The sequence below is a fragment of the Eupeodes corollae genome, chromosome 3 (assembly GCF_945859685.1).
Source record: "Eupeodes corollae chromosome 3, idEupCoro1.1, whole genome shotgun sequence".
In the NCBI taxonomy this organism is placed as follows: domain Eukaryota; kingdom Metazoa; phylum Arthropoda; class Insecta; order Diptera; family Syrphidae; genus Eupeodes; species Eupeodes corollae.
This window is the reverse complement of record NC_079149.1, coordinates 29,995,290-30,022,517: the sequence shown is the minus strand read 5'-3', so window position 1 is coordinate 30,022,517 and position 27,228 is coordinate 29,995,290. Positions and strand designations below refer to the sequence as shown.

At 32.8% G+C, this 27,228-nt stretch overlaps 1 protein-coding gene across 1 annotated transcript in view; it reads left to right on the top strand.

The window, feature by feature from the left end:
* Nucleotides 1-15,338: 15,338 nt before the first annotated feature.
* The window catches only part of LOC129949687 (farnesyl pyrophosphate synthase), a 33,299-nt gene continuing 21,409 nt past the window's right edge, over nucleotides 15,339-27,228 (top strand). The window contains exon 1 of the mRNA XM_056061283.1: nucleotides 15,339-15,843. Coding sequence (XP_055917258.1) covers nucleotides 15,632-15,843 — 212 coding nt within the window. The 5' untranslated portion in view covers nucleotides 15,339-15,631. The remainder of the gene's footprint in view (nucleotides 15,844-27,228) is intronic.

Below are 27,228 nucleotides of genomic sequence, written 5' to 3'. Positions count from 1 at the left end.
TTATTATATTATATTATAAATTTTTTTAGGATTACCATATCTACTAAATAAAGATATGTAGGTAGTATATTTTAATAGCAGACTACGGATTATTAACTTGCTTATTGCCATTTTCGGCTGATTTCAGGAATTTCAACAATGAACGAATCTTGAAGTTGGTTGCGGCTTTGTTGGTTTGGTAAAAATATACGTCTATGAACTCCCCGAAGCTTTCGCATGGCTGTGAGTACGCTATGTTGAAAGTTAGTTCAAGGGCAACCAACCTTAGGAAAAACGTTAAATAGCATAGAAAATAATATTCATTCTTTGAATTTGAGCCGAAATAATTTTGTTTTTAGCAATAATCAGAAATATAAGTGAACGTCAAAGGGTTTCCACTTCTGTGGGCTCTAGAATTGAAATGAAAGTCTGTAAGCTCAAAAATTATTGTTGATTATCGTTAAATTTTTCCTAATTCTCAACTTTCCACTTCAATCGATTGTAAACAAAAAGAACCAATTAAATTGAGTCCTTTCTTAAATTCTAAAAACCCCCGTTGTTCGTTTTTCTTCATAATATAATAGAGAGACACTCCTCTATCTAATCTGGTTTTTTGTGTAATTCTATCTTCCATATTCCATTCTTTAATTATTGTTGATTATCGTTTAATTTTTCCTCATTCTCAACTCTCCACTTCATCGATTGTAAAAAAAAAAAAAACCGATTAAATTGAATCATCTCTACACCTCTCAAAGGTGCTGTTGTTCGTTCCTTCATACTTTCGTATGAGTCTATCTGTTGAAATAAAAGAAAAAGTTTACAACAAAGTATAAAGTATTTTATTGAGCAAATAAATGTAAGTGACTTGTTAGTTGAAGAAAAGATTTGAAAAGAGTGATGAGATAGATATAATGAGACAGATACAATTTGCTTTGATAAAAATAAAATGCACACTAGGTGCGTTCCATGTTTGTGTGATGTGTTTCATGGGGATGTGTTCTATTGGATGCGTTCGACAATGTTTTATTAAACACTATTTTCTATTTTTCATTCTTTAATTATTGTTGATTATCGTTCATTTTTTCCTCATTCTCACCACTGCAATGAAAGGATTTAAAAAAGGGTTGAAATTGAATCATCTCCACGCCTCTTAATTGCTTCTTGGCAATGTGGTACGGCTTGTGATAAAGCTGGTTAAGCCGTTCCCAGGCCTTAAATTCCTTAAATATGAGTATTTATAGGCTGTAGACACCTCCGGTTTGGATGACAGCTTTGAATCTGTCTCTGAAACTCAACCAATCGGACAGAGCTCCTCCAAACTTCCCCCATGTAGGCCTTAGGTCATGCTGCTCCATTGGAAGTGTAAGGCTTACGTTGACCTGTGGGGTATTTCCGTTTCCACTTCCTGTGGTAGGTCCTGCTGTATTCTGGCCATCCTCGGCTGTCTTACGCAAATGCTGGCGTAAGATTTCAGCTGTCTCGTAATACTCCTCCATCAATTCCTCCAGTTCCATTAGAGCTTCCTTTTCTGCGGTTTCCACTAGGGCCCGGAACTGCTCGTTGGCCTTCTCCCATAACTAACAGCCTGTCACTTCGCAGTAGTATTCCATCTCGGGATGATGTGGTCGCCTCCTGCGATTTTGTTGACTGGAATAGCTTGTGTCCCAACTCCTGGCTTTGTTTTCCAGCGGTTTTCCAAGACTCCTTCTTTTTGTTTGCAGATAGATTTGCTTCTGCAAATTTTTTATCAGCCATCTCTTCTATTAATTTTGCTCCGAATTCTTAAAATGATTTATTTTTAATTATTATTTTCTACTTTTCACAGTGTAAAACACTTTTTTGTTTTACACTGTGTAGTGTGTTTCCTCGCTTGCTAATTGGATGCAACTAACTAGAGGACAAAATTTGCACCGATCGTCGCATCTGTCGTTCTCGTTCGCCGCGGTGTAACATTTCCAATGTGAAGAGTGCAAACTTTGGTACCAAAAGTGAGAGCTATATAGCTGCATTTAGGAATGTTTATATTTATGAAGTAAGATCTGTTTATGTTTATCGATGAAGTTAAGATCTGTTAATAAGAATTACAAAAACCTTAGTTTCGGGAACAAGAATACAAATACATGTATTTAGGTATAAACATTTTGTTTTTGTTCATGATCTGCAAAGCAAAATAGCACATCTGCATAACAAGTGTATGGTTGATCTTTCTAGGCTTAAGAATGTTCTTTGAGTGTTGATTCTAAAGTTTGTCAAACTTGTATCTTGGTGCTGTTTTATGTCCTAAATTATGATGTCTGATTATTATTATAATTAAATCCGAATCTATATATACAGTACAGGACAAAATAAAGTACGCACCGATGTAATTTTTGTGTTGGTGCTATAATGGATGACAAATAATAAGCTAATAATAAAAAAACAAAAAATATCGAAAATTTATTTTTTTATTTCATGTTTTCCAATTGAATACTTGTTAAACAAATTAAAATAAATATAGAAATATTTAAATCAATAAAAATTTCATTTTTTTGTATAGGACAAAAAAAAAGTACGCAATCAATAAAAGATTGGAATTGAACTTATTTAGTACTTCGTATGCCCTCCTTTAGCCTCGATAACAGCTTGTAGACGCCTTGGCATACTTTCCACGAGATTTTTTAAATGTTGGGGATCAATATTTTCCCAGGATGTACGCATGGTGTCAAATAAGTTGTCGCGATTCGTAACTTCCCCTTTTTCGAGGTTGGAGTCCAAAATAGACCTCAAATTCTCGATTGGATTCAAATCTGGTGATTGGGCCGGCCAATCGAGCAGTTTGATCTTGGAAGAACGAAAGAAATCCTATGTTTTCCTAGCCGTATGCTTAGGGTCGTTGTCTTGTTGGAAGACGAAGTCATCTTCCAGACCCACCATCAGCAACGACTCCTCCAGATTTTCATTGATTATATCAATGTAGACATCTGCTGTCATTGTTGTCTCGATTCGCACCAATTTTCCCGTTCCTGACCATGCGAAACACCCCCAGACCATAATGCTCCCTCCTCCATGCTTAACTGTTTTTTGAACATTTTTGTCGTTAAGCTTTTCGCCGGGCTTACACCAAACACGTGAGCGCTGCTTATGTCCAAAAAGATCAAATTTGCTCTCGTCACTACAAATAACCTTCTTCCAAAACGAAATCGGCTTACTGATATGTTTTTTTGCAAACTCTAATCGTTTAACTTTGTTCGCTTTTCGAATTAAAGGGCGTCGTTGAGCAAAACTATTTTTGAGGCCTGCTTCTTTTAACCGCCTTCGTATTGTTTTTTGTGAAACATTTACTCCAGTCTTTTCTTGAATATTTTTTTACTTCCCGTATAATTTTGCGATCATCATAGGAACTAGTCTTTCTCTTTCTACCGCGACCAAGTTTATCATTTACCGAACCGAGTATTTGAAATTTTTTTTGAATCTTTCTTACAGAGGCTTCACTAATTAAATATTTTTTAGCAATTTCCCTATTAGAAATGCCTTTTTTTTTGTCTAAAACAACAAGATTTCTAACTTGAATTGAAATTTTTGGCATTTCGATTTATTTCACCCACGCTCTTTACGCAATGTTGATAACTGTCCCAAAACTGTGCCAAGATGTTTGTCAACATAACGGCAAATTTATAAGGTACTTTTTGTTGCAATAGAATTGTTGTTATTGTTGCAATTATAACAAAATTGAAGTGCGTACTTTTTTTTGCCTAGTATATAATGAGTCTTTGATGAAGGAATTACTTTCCTTCCAATTAATTTTAATGGTAAAGTATTTAAAGCGCTTGAAGAATGTCGAAAAATTAAAAAAAAAATGTTCCAACACATTTTTTGGCGTTTTACCTAACACATTTTATGCGAAAATAGCATAATCATGAAAATTCTAACTTTGCGTACTTTATTTTGTCCTGTACTGTATATATCTATATGTTTCCAAATAATCTGTTATTAATTTGCCTTATCTGTTCTGATGATATTCTATTGGAATCATAGCGAGATTTTACTGTCAACATTATTTTGTCTTGTTCTGTTTTGGGGATTTGCATTTAAAATATTGTTATGATTTTAATTTTTATTAAAATAAAACAAATTTTGATACATTTCGGTATTTTTTTGTTCAGGATTTTTTTTAATTATATTATTGCTTTTTAGGATATCAAAAGCTTTAAAATATTATTTACTTAACTTTAAATAATAGTTGCTTTAACTTATAGTGTAATATCAGTAACTAACTCAAGATAAGATTTTTTAACACCAAACTGTCTTACCAATTGATCTTTAACAGCTATCCAAGGTACCAAATGTTGTAAGCTGTAAACTGCTCTAAGTGCCTGTCTTCTTGTTTACAATAATTATTGATCAATTAATATCAAACTAATCTCTATGAGAATTCGTGTATTTAAATCACAAAAAATGAACACTGAACACTTAAGTTTGTGGTATCTATTTTTTTTTGTTTGTGAATGTCAATTTCGCTTATTTGAAGAAAATTAACCCTCAACCCTTCTGCCAACTGAGTCCACGAGCTACAAACTTCTTGCATTGTATCCCACCAATACCTTGCATTTTGGAAGCTGTAGTAAATAAACGCAGTTTAATATAAATTAATGTTTATTGAATAAAGTGTACGAAACGAATGAATGGATAATTTAAGAAAGAACAGATACTGAGTCGCTGAGCTGCTGATGTGCTTAACTGCGATTGTGCTGACTGCTGAACTGCTGATGTTCTAATAAGTTGATGTGCTGAACATATGTTGCTAAATTTTAAGGTGGCAACATATGTTTAGTTCTTGTTTTGTTAGCAGATGGCGCCAGGTATCATCGACGTTCCATTTGGATCTTATTCTTTCCCTAATATAAAGTTTGTAACTTTAATTTTTATGTCCTGTGAGAGGAATTCTACGAAAAAAAGATTTATTTGAGGATAACTAAGAAAAACACGTCTTTATATTTTAGGATCCCGTTAAAATTGAAATTGCTTTATTATTCCAGTGTTTCAACTTAACAAAAATAATATAAAGTATTGCCAGAAGGGCTGTAATAATAAAAGTTAAAATTTATGCAGGAAGATGTCGCTGTGACATGTCCCTAAAAGTTTTTGGCGATGTAGGGGTTTTATTTATTTGAATAATTTAACAATTTTATAAAGGTTAGGAACCATCATCTAAACACGTTAAGTCAAAGTCAACAGAAAGAGCCTTAAAAGGAAGATCCCTAAAAATCTCTATTAGCGGGTTTAAACCGGCGCACAGTGGTTCCGTTTGTATGGGAGAGGTGGTCAAAACCCTATAAAATCTGAACTACTTAACGGATTTGAATGAAATTTGGTACAGATGTTGAAATTGTATTTTTACATATTTGCTGAAAATTTGGTTAAGAAAACATGATGAAAAAAAAGTTATTGACATTTTTCAAAATTTTCTGGGTTTATTGAACGAATTTTGATAAAACTTGGCACACAGATTGAGATTAGTTTTATACATATTAATTAAGAATTAGGTAAAGAAAAAAATTATCAGAAAAAGAAGTTATTGACATTGTTTCATACTCTCTACAACATAGAATCTGAAGTGTAGAAAAAAAAAACTCAAATTTGCATTTAGAATGATTGAAAATAAAAGAAAAACACTACTAAAAATCTTTATTTTTTATTTTTATCAAATTTAATCAAAGTTTATTGCAATAAATTTAAAACATCTGTGGGTTTTTTTTAAATTTCTTTCGTTAGAAAGCAACGGTATTTGTTAAGACTCTAGACGTTTTTCGTGTATTGTGGGACCTGAAAATTTTGACATCCTTGTTTTTTGCCTCTGCTGCCTCTTCCGTTAATTGGCCTATAGGCAAAATTGCATGTTTTACAATTTGTCCTCAATGAATGAGAACTTTATGTAGCGAAGCTGGCAGTGGATACCACGGATATTCTTCTACAATTTCACGTGCAGTATTTTGGGCATACTTTTCGAAAACGTCCGGATTTATTGAAAAGAACTAGCCAAAGTTTTTAAAATGACTGCACATCTTTCGATTATTGATTTTTTTACACCCGTTATTTGGGAAGATACAGTAGGATTAGCAAAAAATCTACGCGCAGTATTCCCGTCATTTGAATTTCCACCTCCTTGTTTTGGTTTATCAACTATCAGTCCAGGGGCCCTACTATGTAACTCGATTCTACTTTTGATTCTATTAGAAAATCATTTGCGATTCTACTTTTAAGTGGCACTACCTATGAAAGTAGAATCGAATGCCAGTAATGCCAAGGAATTGCTAGAAAAATTGCGATTTTCGAACGAGGCTCGAATTTATTTGACATTACATGAACAAAAATAAAAAGAGAAAAACTAATAACTCAAAGCGCGAAATTTATTCCAACATAGTTTTTTATTTGTTAATTAAATATGGATAGTGTAGGAATTTGGTTTGATGAGGAGTCAAATGAAAATGAGGAAAGAGTTCAACAAATACAAAGGAGATGGATACGAGATAATTCCAATATATTGGAGCTCAGCGACAAGAGGTTGTGCCATTGAAGTTATTTCAAAAGTTTTTTTTTAATACATTTTACTTGTATTATACATTGTACTTTTTTTCATTAAGTTCATAGTTTCTTTTCTTATATTTCACCATACTTTTTAAGTTATCATTAACTTCCCTCATAGCCATAAACATATTGTTCTGATATTCGATTTGATGGCTTATTTGATTTTCAAGTAATGCATTTTGTCGCTTTTTTGGTGTAATTCTTTGTCTTGGTATATTTTCTTTTTCAGTCCTCTGAGTATTCAGACTTGTTTCAAAGTCGACGGCAGTATCAAATATACATTCTTCATCAGCATTTTCAATGCCCACCACGGATGCTCCTACACTTTCTGTATAGTCTTCGAGCTGGCTATTTGAATTTGTTTCATGTGCAACACCGAAGCATAGAGACCTTTGCATCCCATCAACTGCTTGATTTAAATCTAGCAACTCAATTACTTTCTCATCAAACCCCCATTTTCCAATAAGGGTAAGATTACCTAAATCAAAAATGTATTATTTTAAGTCACACTGAAATTATTAAGGTTATCGACTTTAAAACGAATACGATACACAATTACCATACCTACAGACATCACAGAAAGGACAAGTGTTACAATGAAACAGAGAGCTTTGTTGGCAAAAGATTTTTATTTGATGGTATTACCTAAATCAATCTCCAAATTTTCAAAAACTTCTTTTTGGGATTCTACGATTCTTTGGGCTGTATGGTTTAGAAGACCTTGAAGGGAAACTTCAGCCGAAGTATCGGATATTGATATTTTTTCAGGCTCCGGGTAACAATCTTTTTTCGCTTTTATAACCTTAGCATAGCTTGGAAAAACTTCGGTCTTTTCGTTTACCAAGTTCCTAATGACTTGGTACTGGTGTTTTGTTAACTTTGCCTCAACCAAAATTTTCAAAGCATCGTTTGAATTCAATTGCTTTGCTTTGAGGCTGTCTGTTGATTGGCAATGCTTCAAAGCACAAGCAATGTCTTCATCTATTGCAGCAATTGTAGCAATTCGTCTCCGCTTAGTTCGAGAAGAGCTATCTGAAAATGACTTCTTTGGCCTACCTCCTAGATTATCTGGTGAATAAATTAATTCTTCTTCTTGGTAAGGCCCGAAGTCTTCTTCAAGCCAAGCACTATATGTTGATAGAAAGGCATCATCTCTTCGAGAACATAAATTCCATTTTTTTAGGAAGAGCTTGCATAGCAAAACAATCTAAGCTTTCAATGTTATATTTTTCCTTAAAAAGTACCCATGTCTCATCAATTTTTCCAGCATTGCGACCTTTCTTCGCCTTCCGCCACAAATGAAAAATATCAATGCGTTTGATCATATTACTTGAATCTACAAAAAAAAAAGAAAATATGGTTTCACTTAGAAAAAAAAAGGAAAATATGGTTTCACTTAGAGTCAAAATTTTAATATTTCCACAAATTTCCGCAAAAAAAAACGTATATATCCTTAAACAGTGAAGATAAGCCTACGTTAATCCACTAAAATTATTGAGTGCAAATGGATGCCCTAAAAGTTCTGGCTTATCAATAAAACACAAAATTTTAAAAATCACTAAAATTCATTTCTTTCAACAGCAGTTATAATAAAATAATAGCATGTAAAAAAAAATATATATGTAATAATTATATTTATACATTGTTCTTTTGTGTTTACCACTTTTTTTCAGAAAAAAACCTTAAAAACACACAAAAAATAGCTAAAATGCAATGTCCGATTTTCAAATCAACGTTTTTATTTAAATTGCGAAAAACACTCAACTTTGCCACGTGCCTGACTGTTAACAACTAATTTTAGAAAAAAAATGTAGTCCCACTTAGTTGCCCCGTTATCATAGATAATAACTGCATTAAAAAAAATTACTTTTACGACTTGAGGTTTTGGCCTATGGGGCGGAACCACTGTGCGGCGCGGTTAGCAGATGATTGCTACCACACGCTTTCCAAGAATGCAATTTAAATGCTGATGTAATTATACTTCTGATTTGATGTCCATTTTTATATCACTTTTGTTAAAAAAATTGTATTTTATGACAATTTCAAGCAAAATAAAAATATTCTTACACTATTGTGCGTCCCTCCCCTTTTTAGTGTCTATCTTTTGATAAAAGAAAAAGGAAATGAAGCAAAAGTCAAATTGACAATTTAGGTCTGTTCAAATTTAAACAACACTTGAAAGGGTGCGTTTACACTAGACTTTTTTAAAAGAAAAGTATTTAACATTCTGTAACAAGAAGGTTAATTGAAACTACTTAATAATTTCTTGTATTCTTCTCACGCTAACATAAAAAAGAAATGAATACCGTTTAAAGAGGTTGTAGGAAGCATGTCCAATCATCGCTTGATTTTTCCTTTAAGTGTATTATACCTGCCTTGCCACACACCTAGGTAAAAACATAAAAGGCCTATGAAACGTTTAATGGGTCAGCTAGTTAAATAACAAGCATAAATATGAAAAATATATAATTTAGTTATCAAGAAAAAAAAATAAATATGAGATTACTAAAAATGTGTGTATATAAATACAAATTGAAATAAGGAAACTTTAATGTTGTACAAACAGGTAACTTAACATTTGTTACATTTAAATTATAATTTATATAGAAATGCAAACTTCTTTACAAGTACATAACATGACTACCACAATTTCTTTTAAAGTATATTATTTAAAAATTAAATGATTGATAAAAAAACATGTATTTTACCTAATTTAATTATTTATATAACAATGCTACATAAAACTAAATGAATGTGATATATTTCTTACAGAATATTTAATTTTAAGTTTAATTTTCTTAGTTTAAAACAAAAAAAGTTATTTCTTTAGAGATACTTTAAAAAAAATCTTAAAATTGAAAAGACAAAGTTACTATAGTTAAAAAAAATAATCAAGTCCTCATTAAATGTCTCAGAATGTGAATAAGCTAACAATGCAGTATAAATCAATTATTTATTTATTTCAATTAATGATTTATTTGAAATGAACAAATAAAACAACTAAAACCGTTGTTCAAAGTATTCGATGTATTTAAACAGGTAGAATATATTCTAAACCAAGCGTAAGACGCCCAATAAAGGACAAACATTTGTAAATATTAAAAAGTTCTGGAATGTCGTTTATAATGTAGGATATAATGCTTAGTTTTAAAAATAAAGCCCATGTATATAATTCTATATCTACATATGTAAATATTAATAAAATTGTAATACAAAAATAATCAAGATTTAGAATAAGCTTATAAATGTTTATATGTACCTAAAGAATAAAAAATAAAACAAAAATTAAAAAGATACTTTTTGAAAAATATGTCTTTTAGAAATAAAGAGAAATTGTAAGTATTGAAACTTTAACGTTTTTTTTTAATATTAATTTTATAGTTTGACAAAATAATCAAAGACAAATCAAATATGGTTTTTCATTTGTAAACTAAGATTGAAAAACTAAAACGTTTCGATGTCAATGGAACACGATGTCATGCTATTGGTAAAACTATTGTTTTTACTACAGAAGAAGAAAATGAGCTTTGTGCGCCAACAAATTCATTTACATTAACTTATAATGCAATTTTCTAGAATAGAACAATTGACACGTCATTCAAAGTGACAGATATTATAAATTGTATAATTGAGTTGAGACGTTTATGCAAGGAGGTGTAAATCTCTTATTAAGCTTAGATTTTCAAAAGCCTGGATATTGAGATCTTCAATGGGTAAGTTCAGATTTCTGTAAAAAATTGATTTTTTTTTCATGGCGCATGGAACACTATTGGGATTGTTTTTTTTTTATGTTTTGTGATTATGTGTCATAAAGCTTTCGCATTAAAACTTTTTTTATAATTGTATTAATATTAGTATCTAGTGGGGTAAATCTGCCAAGAAATCCAGTTCTGTAGATTGGATCTTAAATCTTAAATTTACTTTGTCCCATGGAATACAAAAAAAGAGTTGAATTTGTGTTTTGACAGATCTAGATGAAAGATAAATTGATTAGTTGTACCAATGGAATCTCCATTATAATAAAGTGGATCCAAGTGTTTTTTTTTTGTTTAGAACATAGTTTATTTTAGGATTTCTCTGTCATCAATTTAGCTGTTTCAAAAGAAATCCAAGTGATATTAAACAATCGCACACAAAATCTGATTTTGATATTTATTTGTGTTAAACTGCGGGAAATATTAAGTTCTCATAAACAAATGCCATGCAAAAAAAATCATAAATGTTAATAAAACGCATTGTACTCATTATCTTGACAATCATAAATTTTACATTAGGAAAATTAAAAATATTTAGTAAAATATTTCTAAGACTTTTGTCAGAATGTTCTTATTCAGATTGACAGAGCAGGAAAATGGGATAGAAATAGAACTAATAAAATTAGCTCTACTTTCCCTTTCTTTCTTTCTTTTTGAATAACCATCGTAAGACATTTCTGGAAGAGAATACAATCTGAAAAGTAGATGTGCACCTTAGCACCGCAGTGTGCTTTTGCCCAGAAACAACAGTATAGAGATTTTCAATAAGAATTCTAATTTTTTATTAAAAAAACGATTATTTCTTAAGAGAAATCGATAGATGATTTATTATAAGTAGTATACTAACAGTAGAAAACTATAATGTCAAATAATAACAGAAGTGACAGCTGTCGAAATAATGATACATATTCGAATTATTGACAGTTTTGGCAGGCGAATACGATATTTGTTTGTCAAAAAAAGCAATATTTGTTTAAGAAATGAAAGGTCTGAGAAAGTACATGATTCTTATAGACTTTTCACACCAACCTCAAAACGGTGTTAAGTGAATTATCGGTTTGGGATCGAAAACACAAGTTTTCCATACAATTCCGAACCACAAGTTTTATATATAACCGATCATAAAATAAAAGCAATTTAAATATGAACTAAACAAACAAACCTTACGAAGCATTCAGCGCTCAATTAAATGTAAAGAACACAATTGATGTTTAACAATAGACTAGTAAACATGGAAGAGAAACAAAAAGACGAGAAGTACTTTCCTAAAGTTTGTATCTTCCATTTCCAATGCCTGGTTCATTGCAGAACATATTAAAAGTTTTGCGGTTCATTCTGAAATGTTGTTTAAAATACTCATCATTTAGCAAATTTTGCATCCATACAAAACTTGACAGTCGGTGTTGCGAAAAATTACCAAACGAAAACGTATAAATGTTCAGGTTTGATTTTCCATTTTTTAAAAAATTGGTTTTCGGTTTGGTTTGAAAATGCTATTTAAATGTTGTGAAAAATTAAATAAGCTTTTACTTTTGTTTAAACATTTCAAATTGGGTCAACTTTTCATTAGCGAAGCACTAATTTCGACACGCGTTTTTTTTATTGGATAGATATTTGCAAATAAATGATCAGCCCTATCAGGAGTTTCGCCCGAATGTCTTTCCACCCGAAAAAAATCCCTTTTTCTTTTTCCTTACTTTGATTTTCACCCGAAAAAAATATTATGTTCGAAAAATTCCCCTTATCAGGAGCATTCAATGCACGCGAAATATCACACACTTGACAGCTAAAATGTTCACTTCAATGTTGGCGGCGAAGATTAAGGCAACAACGTTAAAATGTAACTTTTTCTACGAAATTTATCAACTTCAGGTGAAATTATATTCACACGGATACCATCGATGCATCTAAGAAATCCCGGCACCTTGTATTAAAAAAATTGGCTTGTTTGTCGTTGTTCATACAGTGTTGGCCAAGTAATCCAGTGTGGGCAAAGTTCTTCTTCAAATATATCGAGAACTTTGGAAAGTACGGCACTCATAGAGGATTGTGCTAATCCAACGTGGTAATCATTACCGACAAATTTTTGGTATCCACCCTCTGAAAAAAAAACACAAACAAGTGGCAAGGTTAACGAAGTATGGTATTCCAAAGGATTGTACTTTTAAAAAGAATGCGTTAGTTAAGATCTCTAGGAAGTACGTAAAAGCTGGCTTGTTTTCTCTATAGACCTGTTGAAGTCTAAAGATTGTTTGTTATTAGAGATTAAATAAAGCTGAAAATGTAATTCAATTCTACAATGGTTCATGTAACACCAAAGGATTAGAGTGATCTCCTGCCTCCGAGCAGTTCGACGCAGTGTTGCCTCTTCTTCTTTCTCAACCTCGTTCGTTTTATACTTTTTTTATATTAAAAAAAAAAGTTAGGTTCAGATTTCATTCTCTGTTCCCATAACAGAGATGGGAAATTTGTTGAGAGCTCAGTTTTTTGAACATTCCTATTTTTCGAACTGTCAGTTTTAAATTCGAAGCGAAATTTTATTAGGGCGAAACTCCTGATAGTTTTTTTAAAATCCGGGGGAACAATTTCGGGTGAAACTCCTGATTAGGCTGAATAATTATAGCAATTTTAGAGCGAGGAAACATTTTATTTTATTTTAAGTTAATTTTCAAAGTTCACTTTTTCACATACAACACACGCAAAAATGTTTGATTTTGACATTTCTTCCGTTTTTTATTCAATGTTGCCATGTTTGTTTTTTTTTTTGTTTTGGATTTCTTTGATTTTAGTGCTTAAATGCAAAAAGGACTTTGCATATACCCAAACTCCACCTACCCCAAATCCTATGGTGATACCTTCAGGGGGATTGCAGGCGGCATCATGTTCCTCCCATACATACCTAGCTATTAGTACGCCGCACTATCAATTCAAAAAAACTTGTTTTAGGCTCAAAATACGAAATACAAATAAAGTAGGGTTCTATTGAGACCCCTACCTAACTTTAATAATAAAATCAGAAGGGAATTTATGCTGCAGTAATGAAAAGTCGCCTAAAACCCAAAAATGTTCACCATCGGAAGAGACTATATTCCAACTGGTTGGAATGAGTGAAGCAGTGGAAGGAGTTTCCAAATCACGCTGTTTTGGGTTGTCTGCATCTGAAGAAATGGTTTTGAATGAAGAATATTGTCCAACTGCGGCTGGTTCATCTTCAGATCCATTCAATTATGACCTTGAAGTCACTCCTTAAAACGAAAATGACCAACCAACTCCTCCGACTCCTCAAATCAATAAAAAAAGAATGGCTGTCCAAATGAGCACGAGCGAATTCGTCGCAGAGGAGCTGGAAATTCAAAAAAAAAATTGTTCCGAGCTCAGTGCAGGGAATTACGTAATGCGAGAGCATAACAAAGAAGTTCAAAGTAGCTTTAAAAAGTTATACCGCTCACTGGACCGCATTACTGAGCTAAAAAAGGAAAGTCTTAAAGAACAAAAGCATCACAATTTGGAGATGGAAAAATTCCGCAAGTCGGAGCTCGCAGCTAAAATAGACAAAAATTCCAAAATGTTAGAGCTCAAAGAGTGCAAGCTTCGAGTTATGGAAAGAAAAAAACTGAAAACTGGGGTGTAACTGATAAGAAAACCCATCTGTGATGTGAAGACCTCAGCTGTGAACAATAATTTTAAAAACCTGTGCATTTGCATTTATTTTTATTTTTTTTTCAACATTATACACTTAATTATTTTATTGACTTAATTATTTTAATTATTTTATTGACTTTAATTTATGTATAAGGTTTTATTTATTTTTATTTTCTTAGTTATAAAATGAAGTGTATTTTTGATTTTAACCTATTTTTAATAAAAAAAAAATATTTAAGAAATTTTTGTTTATTTGCATGTTTTTATTTGATTAACAATTATTGCAAAACTAAAGACTACTGGTTATACTAGTTCGAATGCGCTGACCTGAAGTTAGATAAGTAGAACCTACTTCGGTACTTTGTGTATTTTCAACTTCTTCACAAGGCACATTTAAATCGTTTTTGAAATGTATGCAAATATTATGAAACGCTGCACAAACATTTATAATTTTAATAGCCTTTGCCGGTGTGTAATGCAATTCTCTCGCACTAAGTAGACAACGCCATCTGTTTTTAAGGACGCCATTTGTTCTTTCAATGATATTTCGGCAACGTGAATGGATATCGTTGAATCTTGCTTGAGGTGTTTACAAGGTTTTCATAGTTTTAAATAATCAAAATACAACTTAAATTTATTTTGTTTCGCACTTGTCTTCAAAAAACAAATAAACATGCAATAAGATCTGTTCATTTTAAAAACATCAGTGCACATATGTTTTAAAACGGAGAGGGAAATTTTGTATACGTGGTCGTTAAGTTACTTTTGTTTGCATATAAGTCGATGAGTGTTGAATTTAAAGAGTGTTTTTGCACTCAGTGGGCACAGTTTTAAAAAGTAATTGTAGCGCCACATTAATTTCTTGAATTTTTTTCATTTATAAGAAGAAATGATTAAGATTTCAGTCTCTGTTTCCATCATAGAGAAGGGAAATTTATTTAGGTCTCAGTTTTTTGAACATGTCTATTTTTCGAACTGTCATTTCCGATTCGATGTGAAATTTTATTCGAGTGAAACTCCTAATAGCTTTTGAAAGTCCGTGAAAACGAACATTTTCCCTGTGAATGGTTTTCCGTTTGAAACCCACAATAAGACTGCACAAGTTTTCTGTCCTTACATAAATACCACTTATATAATAGAAAATACTAAATGTTTCAGATAATTCTGATTAAAATAAACAAAAACTGCAAGTCTGCAGCCACCTTTAACAAATCAATCGTGGATCAGTAATCTACTACAATTTTTAATCAACCTCACATTAAAAAAAAAACATCCCTGCACAAACAGCTGTTACACTAACCTCTCTCACTCTCTCTCTCTGTTTACGTGACAGCAGCGGCAGAAAACTACAATAAAATAAATAGAAATTCCAGAATTAACTTTCTTTAGCGCACCTTCCTCAATTTTTCAACAAAAATCATTTGTCTGTCGAATCGTTCGGTTTGGTTTTTGTTGGTTGGACAAGTTGAATTTGAATTCTTAAGATTGAATTTCGAGTCAAGACTCAAAAAGAAAATACCAAAAAGTGAAAAGACTTATTAAACAAAGTGTGAGGTCAAAGTGAAATGAGTTAAAATTCTTGATTTAAAAAAAAATCAAATTAATACAAACAAATCATCATAACACTTTTTCTTTGAAATTCCTTAAAAATTTAAATACACAAAGAGACAAAAACTATACAAAAAGAAAACATGTTTTCAATAATCCGTAAATTGCCAATGGGCCAAGTAGTTCGTCCATTAATTGTCAATAACTCTGTTGCTCCAACGGCAGGAGCAGCAGCAACCAAACTCATCTCAACGACCGAGAATCCCCAAAACTCGGAACATATGACGAAAATTGATAAAATTGGGGGACTACCAAGTGATTTGGTCAACAAGAAGAAAATGAAGACAACTTTAAGGTAAGTTCTTTGATTATATTATTATTAATTTATTTGTTGTTATTTAAAATAATTCATATTTTTAAGAGATACAAAATTTGATTATCATCCCAAAAATGTATATTTTCCTTCATATTAAATAAATATAAATCCCTCCATTTGAAACTTGATAGCGGTCACGTACGCCGCTTCATACCTAGCTGGGCGCATGGGCTTGTTTTGCACACAGAGATTCGAGATTCCATATTTTATCCATGGCATATTCAATTCCACTGACATGAAATGCACAGTCGGGGACACTGAGACAGTGGTGTTGTAGGAGAAACCCAACCAAAACAAAAAACAAAATGAATCTCGAAGCAACAACGGAGTCAATTTCTTTGTTTTTTATTTTCTTCTTTCTTGGTTGATAATAATAATCGGATGATGTGCGCCGAATTCTGGTTGAGCATATCGATTCATCATTGGAAGGCACTATCATAGACATCTTTATGGTCGCCGTCGTCTTCTTGTTCTTGGTCTGGTTGGATGTGTTTTTGATATTCGTACGTATTTTTAGCAAAAGTAGAACACAAAAAAGGACAATGAATAGAGAGATAGAAGTGGTATCAACTATTTAGACTTATAGACTGTCTGTTCTATTGAAATCTTGATTATTGATGAAAATACAAATATGGGGACGTTTTCTAATATCAAACTAAAATAATTAAAGAAAACATAAGAGTTTCGATTAACATACCTATGCGGACGAAAAGCTAAAAGTTTGAGTTCCCCTATATTAATGGGAACTTTAGTCCTTTTATTATGTCTTGTTTTCAGGACTAACAGTTTTGTGGAACACACAAAACCTTTACAAATGCTTTGTACTAATTATTGGCAGCTATCTATATTTTATTTTATTATGCCTTAAATCCAAACCAATTTAATATTGCACAGAAAATGTGTCTTTTCATCAGAACGGTAAGGTTTGATTGAAGTATTTTGACCAAAGTTATTGACCGGCTTGGGAAAGTAAAATACCGACAAAACGCACTCTCTATCTGTCAGTTTTGTCTGGTTTTCGTGTTTTTCTTTTTCAAAGACGGAATGATGAAATATAAAACCTGTTTTTTGTTGTAAATATGTAAACACAATCTACCTGTTTTAAAAAATCAAAATATCTCCATTTCTATGTACCTTAGCCTACCTGCTTTTTGTTTTGTATAAGTAATAACTTGAGTATCTATGGTGTTGTTATTATTCTTCTCTCTTCTGTTTGTTATTTTTCCTCAAACTAGGTTTAATGTCGTTATAGTTCAAGGATTGTTTTTGTTTACAAAATAGAATATATCGAAGTGTTGTTTTTCCAAACACAACCAACCACAGCTGCGACACATCATTACTTGTTTTCATTTTTATTGTCAATGTAATAATATAGTTTTATAACTACTCATGGTGTAATAAAAGAAGAAGATGAAATGAGATTTAAAAAAGGGAGTTTTTAAGACGAAGATGGATTAGGTATTTCCTCTTTGAGAATCTAAGTTTCTAGGTAAATTCCGAAGAGGATTAACTTCAACTCTAGTTATATTTTAAAATTGACAAGTTATCAAAAAACATACGTACACATGTTTCCTAGGTTTTTTTTGATAGTGACTGTACATTTGATTGATATTCATTCGCGAGAAAACTTATTGCGACCCATCAACAACATCTTGATAGATTTAATTTGACTTATAGGTACGTGAAAATCATCTTCGTCTTACATTTGTGTGTTTATGAAGACACACTGCTTAATTTCTTTCCTAGAAACCTGATCCAAATAGTAATGTGTCACAAATAGAGATTAGGTATAGTTATGAAAACAACTTTATGTAGGTGCCTTTTAAATCAACTACGTTCTAAGTCGTAGTTGTAAGCGCGCGTGGATTGAAGAATTTTTTGTTTTGTTTTTGTTATTGTTGATTGATAAAAAGTAATAAAATAAAGGTAACAATATTATGTTTTGTATTTATCACAAGAAAGCGTTGAACCATTATGCAAATTGAACTGAAAAACTTATGTATATTAAATTAAATTCATAACATTCTTTGAATACCAACGCATTTAAATTGTGATATCCAGTGGCTCCAGGGCCGGACAAAGCATATGTGAAAGATGTGCAAATGCACGGGCCGCACATTTCTGGGAGCGCATTACCAGGACCAAGAAACTGTAATCTAGTTCAATGTTTGTATAACTTTTTTTTTTTAACGAGGTGGGATATTTATAAGAAAAAAATGTCAAGTCTTACTTTGAAACCCCTTTCGGAGACTAGATGGTAGAGCAGGTTAGAAGTATTAGGCAGGTAGAAATGGCGATCTCAAGGCAACCTAGCCTGAGATCCAATTAGCGCTGTAGTGCGCCGTTTCGATACCAAAAACTGGTTTAACCTTTGATTGAAAGGGATAGATTAATTGAGAAGCTTCATAGCGATTATGTTAGAGCCATATTGTCGCATTGAGAAAAAAGATTGAGTCTCTAATATTTGTCTCAGATAGCTCATCAAGTTCGTGAAAGAATGCTTTTCCAAAGTATAACATTCTAGTGTTTACCAAAGCAGGACATTTGCAGAGGAAATGGATAATCGTTTTACTTTCTCTTCACTACAACTACGGCAAAAGGTGTTGTAGGAGATACCCAACTTCTCCGCATGAACTCTTATAGGCCGATGTCCGGTACAAACTGCTACAATCCTGGCTATGTCTTGCCTTGGCCTGCATAGAAGATCGTTTGTACGGGTTTTATTTTAGGTGGGCAATATCTTTCTAGATATAATGCAGTTGGGTAAATAGCTCCAACTTCGGTTTGATTCGGTTTGGTAGATAGAAAAGATTTTACCCTTAATAGCACCAAGAGGAATGTTAACCATTTCCGCAATTGAGCTATGAAGGGCCGATCCTTGCCTGGCTAGCTCGTCAGCCCGTTCATTTCCCTCGATAATACTATGGCCCGGAACCCAGATCAGAGTGACACCGATGTTAATATTCAGGCTCGCAAGCTCATCGCGAAATTGCTGGACCAATTTAGATGAGGATATGGTCGAGTTAATGGATTTGACAGCTGCCTGACTGTCTGTAAAGATAGCCGCATTTCGGTTTTGGTTTGGGTTTTGTTTAAGTATATTACATGCCTCCCTTATTGCTAGCAGTTCAGCCTGAAAAACGCTAGCAAAGTCAGGAAGCCTAAAGTATTTGACTACATTTAGGGACTCAGAAAAGATCCCAGAACCAACTCCATCTTTGAGCCATCAGTAAAGATGGTTGTGTCGAAACCTATCGATACGAGGTCATCCTCCCAATCTTATCTGTATGGGAAAATAACCTTAAAACCCTTACTAAGGCTCAAAGTAGGAGTGCAGTAGTCAGTGTCTACCGAGATAATATCTTAGGGAATCAATTTCGTTGTGCTGCTGTGACCATAAGGTTTTGGCAACCAGCTGTTTGATTCCTTCAGCCTAATAGCGCTGCAGGAAACTATGTATATAATAAAAAGGTCGATTGTTGGAAGATCCAAAATAACGTTTAAGGCGTCCGTTGGGCAAGTACGCATGGCCCCTGTGGTGCCCACGCAAGCTGTTCTCTGAACCTTCTTTAGCTTATCAATATTATAGGCTTTGCTAAGAGCAGGCTACCACGCAATCAAACCATATGTTAAGATTAGACATACTACGGCTGTGTACAGCATTAAGGTCTTTAAAACAAATTTAGAAGAAACACATGAAGCCCTTACGGAAATAGGAAATCAAGAGGCAAAAAACATTGCAGAATCGTTAGGAAATAAAATGTTTGATTTTACATTTATTTGCTGCCTGTAAATTTGTTTTGATGCTTTAGAAAATAAAAAAAAAAACTAGTAAATATTTGCTAATTCCGTCCGTTAATCTGTCAACAGGCATAAGAGTTTAAGAAAATGCAAAAAAACAGTTTAATTTGAATGCGTTCCGATGAAAACTTTAATGGGTAGGTTTGTTCAATTAACCGAGCGTATTGCTAGTTCCCTAGAAATACTAAATATGTTCCCTGAAGCTTCATCATTGCGATTTGAACGGAGAAAAAGACAAAGATTTAAAGTAGATTTTTTTTTCAAAATTCTTAATGAAGCCATTCAATCAATTACAGAAAGGTTTGAACAGCTTGATACATATAAATATCAATTTTTCATTTTTATGTACTACAAGCGAATGTTTAAAAAATAATAATGTACGTGCTTCATGCCTTAATTTGCTGAAAGTTATAACATTAGGTACTTTTTAAAGATTTAGATGAAGGAGAATTGTTTCAAGAGTTAACCGTAATATCCCCGATTGTTAACACCACAAAGCTCAAGTTTAGATGTGTTAAATTTTATTTTTAGTTCAAACCTTGAAGATTTTGCTCCGCATTTAGTATCCCGGTCACGGTAAACTAAACTTAAATCGCTGCGTTTTAGTTTATGGTTTAGACTTACTTGGGAACTAAAAGTCTACGTCCTGGGTAATGTAGGAAAGGCTTATGTTTGTGTATGAGTTTATGTGTGAAAATATAAAAAATGGGGCGCTTTCTACTAATCTTGCACAAGGCGCAAGATTGCCTTTGGCCGGCCCTGAGTGGCTCACAGCTTATTTTACCCATCGTATATTAACAAGTTTATGAGAGAATAGTTCTTAAGCGAGGAAAGCTACCAGAAAAATATAAACGCAAAAAGGTCCAGTAGGTTTATAAAGTAAACAAAATCTCTTCATTTGTTTTATTAAGCTTAAAATTGCACAAGATAACAAAAACAAAATTAAATCAATTATTCAGAGTCACAGCTTATTTGACTCATTTTAAATAAACACTAAAAAACACCCTTTTCTTCTAATTCTGCCTTCAGCCAATTTGATAAGAATCCACCAATTTGGTTGTTGTTTCTGGAGGGATTCTTGCCCATTCTTCAGTCAATGCAGTTTTGAGTTAATTTTTGTTTGAAATGTGGCGTTTTAGAATGTTTTGTATCCAAAATGGAGCACAGATTTTCTATAACATTCAAATCTAGAGACTGTGATGAACAGTTTTAAATCAGCCATGTTTAGACAATTCCTAATGAATGTTTCGGGTCGCTGTCTTGATAAAACCGAAACTAGCGTTTTATGCCCAATAGTTCTGCAATTTTTTTTTTGAGTATATTGAGATACACCATTTTATCCATCTCAATGAACTCCCCAACTGACATGCAGGCCCAAACCATTGCATGACCACCTCCATGTTTCACAGTTGCTTTGAAGTTTTTTTCCTGGAGCTCTGTATTTGGTTTGCGCCAGACATAAGATCGCTCGTCTGCAAATAAAACTTGCTCCCAAAAGCTAGCATCCTTTCTAATTTGTTCATTTATAAACCTTAAACGACTATCTCGGTTTTTGTTGTTAATTTTACATTAAACTCGTTATTCCTCAAAATGAGTCTTATGGTTTTGGGAAAGTAAGACTTTCCGAGATCGTTTCCATCTCACTAGTCAGTTTTGGTGCCGATAATTTGGGATTTAGCTTCACTTGGCGCACAATGTATCTTTCATTTTATGCAGTAAATATTTTATTCGGAGCATTTCTTCCCTTATTTTTTCACACGGTTTTCAAAAACAAAACGGAGGAAGTCCATTCCTTTGATGAAACAGGACACTTTCATGTTGTTCAATTTTTGTTCGCTTTTCCATGTTTAAAAGACGTGCTGCCTTAATGATAAATAACTAAAACTAATAGTTTTATTTGAAAATAAAAAAACTTAGAGATTAACATAATAAACACCGTTATTCCCATGCTTTTGATTCAGCTGTTGCATTGTTATTTTAAAGATTAAATCTTAATTAAAGTTCCTGCGTTTGTACTTTTTTAATAAGTTTTATTGTTTAGCAAGTACATATTATACTCAGTTGAATTTATATATAATGGGTGGGTCAAATAAGCTGTGAGCCACTGTATTTGTTTGTTATGCAAAAAGATTTACGATCTGGAGTATTTAACATTTGATCTCAGGATTGGTTATTTCAATTGTACAGAAGAACAATATGCATTAATTCAAGTTTTCATTGTTGTTGAAAACAAAAACATTGAATACAGTGTTAATGTACAGATCTTTTTGTTTTTCTCGAAGGATGATTGTGGAAAAACAGTTGAATACGTATTAACAACTAAAAATAAATTAGGTGGCACAACAGCTCGTAAAGAACCAGGGCAAAGTGTGTTACAACTCTGAATCATTCCCCTGGTGCGAGTCATTTCAGGGATGAAGGGGACCTACAGTTTCTTATGTCAAATTCATGACATCAATTACTCTTGCAGAAATTGTCAATTTGTCGCAAGAAACAGTAACTGTTTAAAAACTGCACAGGCAGGAATTGAACCCAAGACCTATGGCCTGACATTAACAATAACGCTACCGGCGCTGCTACGTTTTAAGAATTATTTTTTTCGAAAAAGTTATAATTGCATGTTAAAGAATTGCTCTTTGAATTTTTCCTTTTGTGAAAATTTCTCCCGATCCATTGGGTCTCAGAGACCAAGCGCTATTGCGTCAGTAATATTTCTGGTCCCTGTACCGCATGTTTGTTTTTCGTCGTCGTCGTCTCTAACCAGAGGGCTGGGATTCAAAAATTTTGATTTTGAATCTTTAGACTACATCCACATCTTGATACAGCTCGTACAGTTCACGATGGAATTTTCTTCTTCTTCTAAATATCCATTAAGGAATTTTACTCTCGAAAGTGCCCAGTATCAGTTCCTTGGTTTTACTTATCGTCCAGCAATCAGCGCCCTCCGTAGAATGGAACCGGCAAAATTACAATTTTGTATAATGTGTACATTTGTTTTTTCGAGAAAGGAGTTTGAACGCATTTGTTTAGCCAAATTGAATTAGCAGTAGCTTGTTAGGGTGATTTTTCTTTGGATTTCCATTAATATGTCATTCGTGAAATTGATATATTTTTTTTGTGAGGTAGGTGAACTCCTTGACTACCTCCAAATTATTATTACGTCAACTGTGACGTTTTGTGCTAGGCATTGGACAGATGGGACGTTGTCTGTTCATAGAACATACTTTGTTGCTTCCCTGTTAACTTCAAAGCCAACGCTTTGAAGTTTATCTATATCTGCTTCTAAAACAGTTTGCTTTAAGCAACCGATGATATCGATGTCGTCCGCATAGCAACGTAGTTGTTAAGAAATCACATGATAGCTTATCTACTTGCCTAAACCCTGTGCATGTGTGGAAAAGCTGAGGTGAGCTGTTACCTATTTGCACGTTGCACCGCGTATTTTGCAACTTCTTAAGGCATAGCTGGATCTATTTCAGAATTTGCTAATGTTACCTTTTAGGCTATCGACGCTATAGTTATACGTGCTGATCATACTGTTGCAGAAAGGTTCAACACGATCACATTTTACGTTAGATAACATAACCGAAAAAATAAATTGATCAAAGAAAATTAGAGTAAAACAATAATGTAGGGTGAATAGACTCAATTTCAGCGGACAAAGTATGGCGCAGTGGTAAAAACTATGTCCCAGTTGAAGCTCTTGCATTGATATGTAGTTGAGGACTTTTAATGACTTGGAGTGTTAGGTTAGAGAAGCGTGTTAATTGAACTTAAAATCCATATCCTTATCATAATCCTTTCAAAGGTAAAACTCATTAAGTACAAAAAAGTAGCTTTTTCCAAGATGTTAAGGTTTTAAGTTTTAAAATGTTTCCACAAAGAGTCTTACCTTTTAATCGACCGTCTACACAATATAACAAGGGTTTTTTTTGGAAAAATTGTTATTACTTCACGAGAAAGGCCTCTAAAATATTTTGTTTCTATCCAATTTAAATCTTCAAAAAAAAATCGAGGATAATCGATACCGAGTTGTGTAAGGCACTAAAACCATCAGTTAATTAGGACCAATCTATGAAAGATCGACAAACATCTTTTCTTCTTCAGTTTATAATTCAGTTTAGGGATGTTTAAAGTTGTAATACTTTACGATAGATAGACCATCAGCTAATGAGGCTTTCTTTTTATCTGAGCATTGTGTTGTACATTTATGAATTAGCAATCACTGATTGTGTGATACAGGGTGCATTTTTTTAACTTTTAAACATTGTAGCATACAAAATTGTTGCCCAAGAAATATACTTTCGAGGTTAGATGTGAAGCAGTAACGCGGATGATATACCAATCAATGCTTTGAATGATTTTAATCAAAGACTCATGTGGAATGATGTTCACAGGGCAGGCCATGCCAAAGAAACAGACAAACATTTCTTTGGAAGTTCTTTGAGTACGAGAAAAGTTGTTTATTAATGTTATTTATTTATTTACATTAATATAAATTTCAATGTTCCATCATAGTTTTTTTTTACCTTTTCTATTCTTGAAATATGAACATTTCACACTACGCAGCAATATTTCAAAACCGATCTAACATATGCGAAGTTAAGAGCTTTTAGTGCTCAAGGGTCCCTGAGATCAAAGGAATTACCAGCAGCATTGAAGTTTTTGGCAACACCAAATCGGTGGTACCAAGAACGCTGGACTTGCACAGCAAACCATGTCAAAAATACTTTATGAAGTTTTGACTTCAATCAAAAGACTCATGTGCCCACTGATGAATTTTGAATGATTGATGAATTTTGAAATGAAAGAGCAAAAGAAACGAAAACCCAAACGCTATTTTTAGCAAAAATCACCGAATTCCCGGTGTAATTTGGTTGGTAGATGGAACTCATATTCAACTGATTCGCCCGGCTATGAGTGAGCATCTCTTACAATTTGACAAAAAAAAATTTCGCTCGCAAACACATTTGATGCAGAGTGATTATTTTCGATTTTGCCTTGTTTTGAATTCTACTTTCGAATTGCATAGTTCCACGTTTATTCGAAAGTTCATAAGAACAGCTATAGTTGGCAATACTAGAACTATTCAATTTTCTACAAAGTACCAAATTGACGAATTCGAGAAATTTCATTGTAGAATCGAGTTACGTAGGACCCCAATACTTCTCAAAAATCAGTATTTGTTTTTTTTAGAAAAAAAACTGCTTAGTAACGACTACATGGGGATCCTTATCGATTGGGTGCCTTCTTCCAATACGTAATTAGTCGATCACGTTTAAGGCTCCAAAAAGTTCTTATTTTAAATTTCATGTTTATAAAGCAATCAACAAAACGCTATTCTAATAAATTTTGTTAATATTTGCGTGTCAATCAGTAAAACAACAAATTTTGCTCTCTTTGTGGAGTTCTTATTAATTAACAAAAATTTGAATAATTACACTTAATGATTATGATATTTATAGTGTTATAAAGAAAGATAATATACAAATTATTTACATGCAACTCATGCTAATTTCGTAAAATTTGATTAATAAATTATAATTTAAATACAATTTTTTCAATATCTCATCAATCAATAATTATTCAAAACTACAACAACTAAAAAATAAATTATTTTGTTAATACCCGTGTTTTGTTGGAAAATCTATCAATAGTATAGTACACGAATAACAAAAACAATATCCGTAGTATGAATACTATCGATAAAAGTTAAAGTAGAATCCCACTACGGATGGGTTTTTGACATTTATACGAGTCTCGAATGGATCTTATGTGATTTCGTTCTCAAATGTTTGCAGGATTGATATTCCATTCGTACCTCTTTGGCTGTGTTCGTTGAGTAGTTAAGCATTTAGAATCATGTGTGTTTTCCATTGGGGAAAAATCAATATATTACTGTTAATATTATTTAGTTTTGTTAGTGTAAATTGACTGACTGGGATTATTTTGCAAGAGAAAACAATAGAAAAGGTAATTAAGTTTTTCTATGTTTCCACTAAAGGTTTATCTCAGTTAAGATTAAATACATCTTCATTGTATTTTCACCGCACAGGAAGATTTAAAAATGATTAAGTTTGACTGCACTTTCTAAAATGCAAATGGTGTTTCGATGTTTCTTATGAAGTGCAAGTGAGATAGTTTGATTGGTGTATAACAATGAAGAACTGAACAGCACCATGTAAGAATATGCTACATATTTTTTTATTGATTAAAACAAAACTATATTTTTGTAGCAAACATACAAATAAATAGACCATAATGCATTATCTGTAAAACCAACTCCTACACACAGGCTCCCGGAAATTACGCCAGAATTTTTTTTGGAAAAAACGCCAGAAAATGTTTTCTGCTCCAAATTGGAAAAAGAAGCAGAATTTTTTGTGGAAAATAAGCCAGAAACATTAGAAATTGTGCCAGACAGAAACGGAAAAAAACCAGAAACCAATATGGAAATTAGACCAGAAAACCAATTGATATATACTGGCCTAATTTCCTAATATCAATTTTGAAAAAAAGCCAGAAAATGTTTTGCATTTTAAAAGTCGCTACTTCGTCAATATTGTAGACATTTTATCACAAAAGGAAAAAACAGACCCTGACATGCATCCGGGGGGGGGGGGGGTGGTCGGTCGCGGGCACGGCGGCGCGCGTGGCCATGGCGTTGCGGACGCGGCGCGGGCCGGCGCGGTTATGGCTGCCACGCAAAAAATTACTAAATTTTTCAATAATTTTTTTAATTTGTAACAATTTATTTAAAAAAAATAAAAAAGAACAAAATATTTTTACTAAATGTAAACTTGCAAAGTGTCTGCTACGATTTCCCGGCAGCATGGACATTTGTAATTTTCCTTTGAATCTGCAACTGCTTGAGCTTGCAACTTTAAGTTGCACTCCGAGCATATTTTCATATGTCTGCACGGCAACAACACAATGTGTGTGTTTTTATTTCACAACGTCAAGTGTCAATGATGAATTCGCGAAAGCAACTAAGCAATAATTCTTACAATAGATGATAGAGACAAAGAATGTGTAGTAAAACTGTTTATTTATTACAACAATTTATACAAAATACAGTTTTCTGGCGTTTTTTCCTAAACGTGAAAAGGAAAAAACGGCAGAAATTTTATTTCTGCCTTTTTTTCTAAATATTTTTTTTTGCCTTTTTTACATCTCTGTAAATGGAAAAACGCCAGAAAATGTTTAGGAAAAAATGCCTGAAATACCGAAATTTTGCCAGAAAAATTTGGGATTTTTTCCTAGGAAAAAAAGCCAGAATTTTCTGTCGTTTTTTCCAACAAAAATTCTGGCGTAATTTCCGGGAGCCTCCACACAGGTTTTTCTTCACAAATTTCGACTCGACTCCAAACCCCGACCGGAATCAAGTCGAATCAAGTTCATTTCAGGTATATAAAGAATTGAGGCAAGCTTCAAGCTCGCTTCAACACCACATGTTAATATAGTAGTCTACCAACAAACCCCTTCATTGAAGCAATTGAGTTAACTTTTTTTTATGGAATCTCAATTTCCAAATATTTTCTTAACATTTTTTCTTGAAAATTG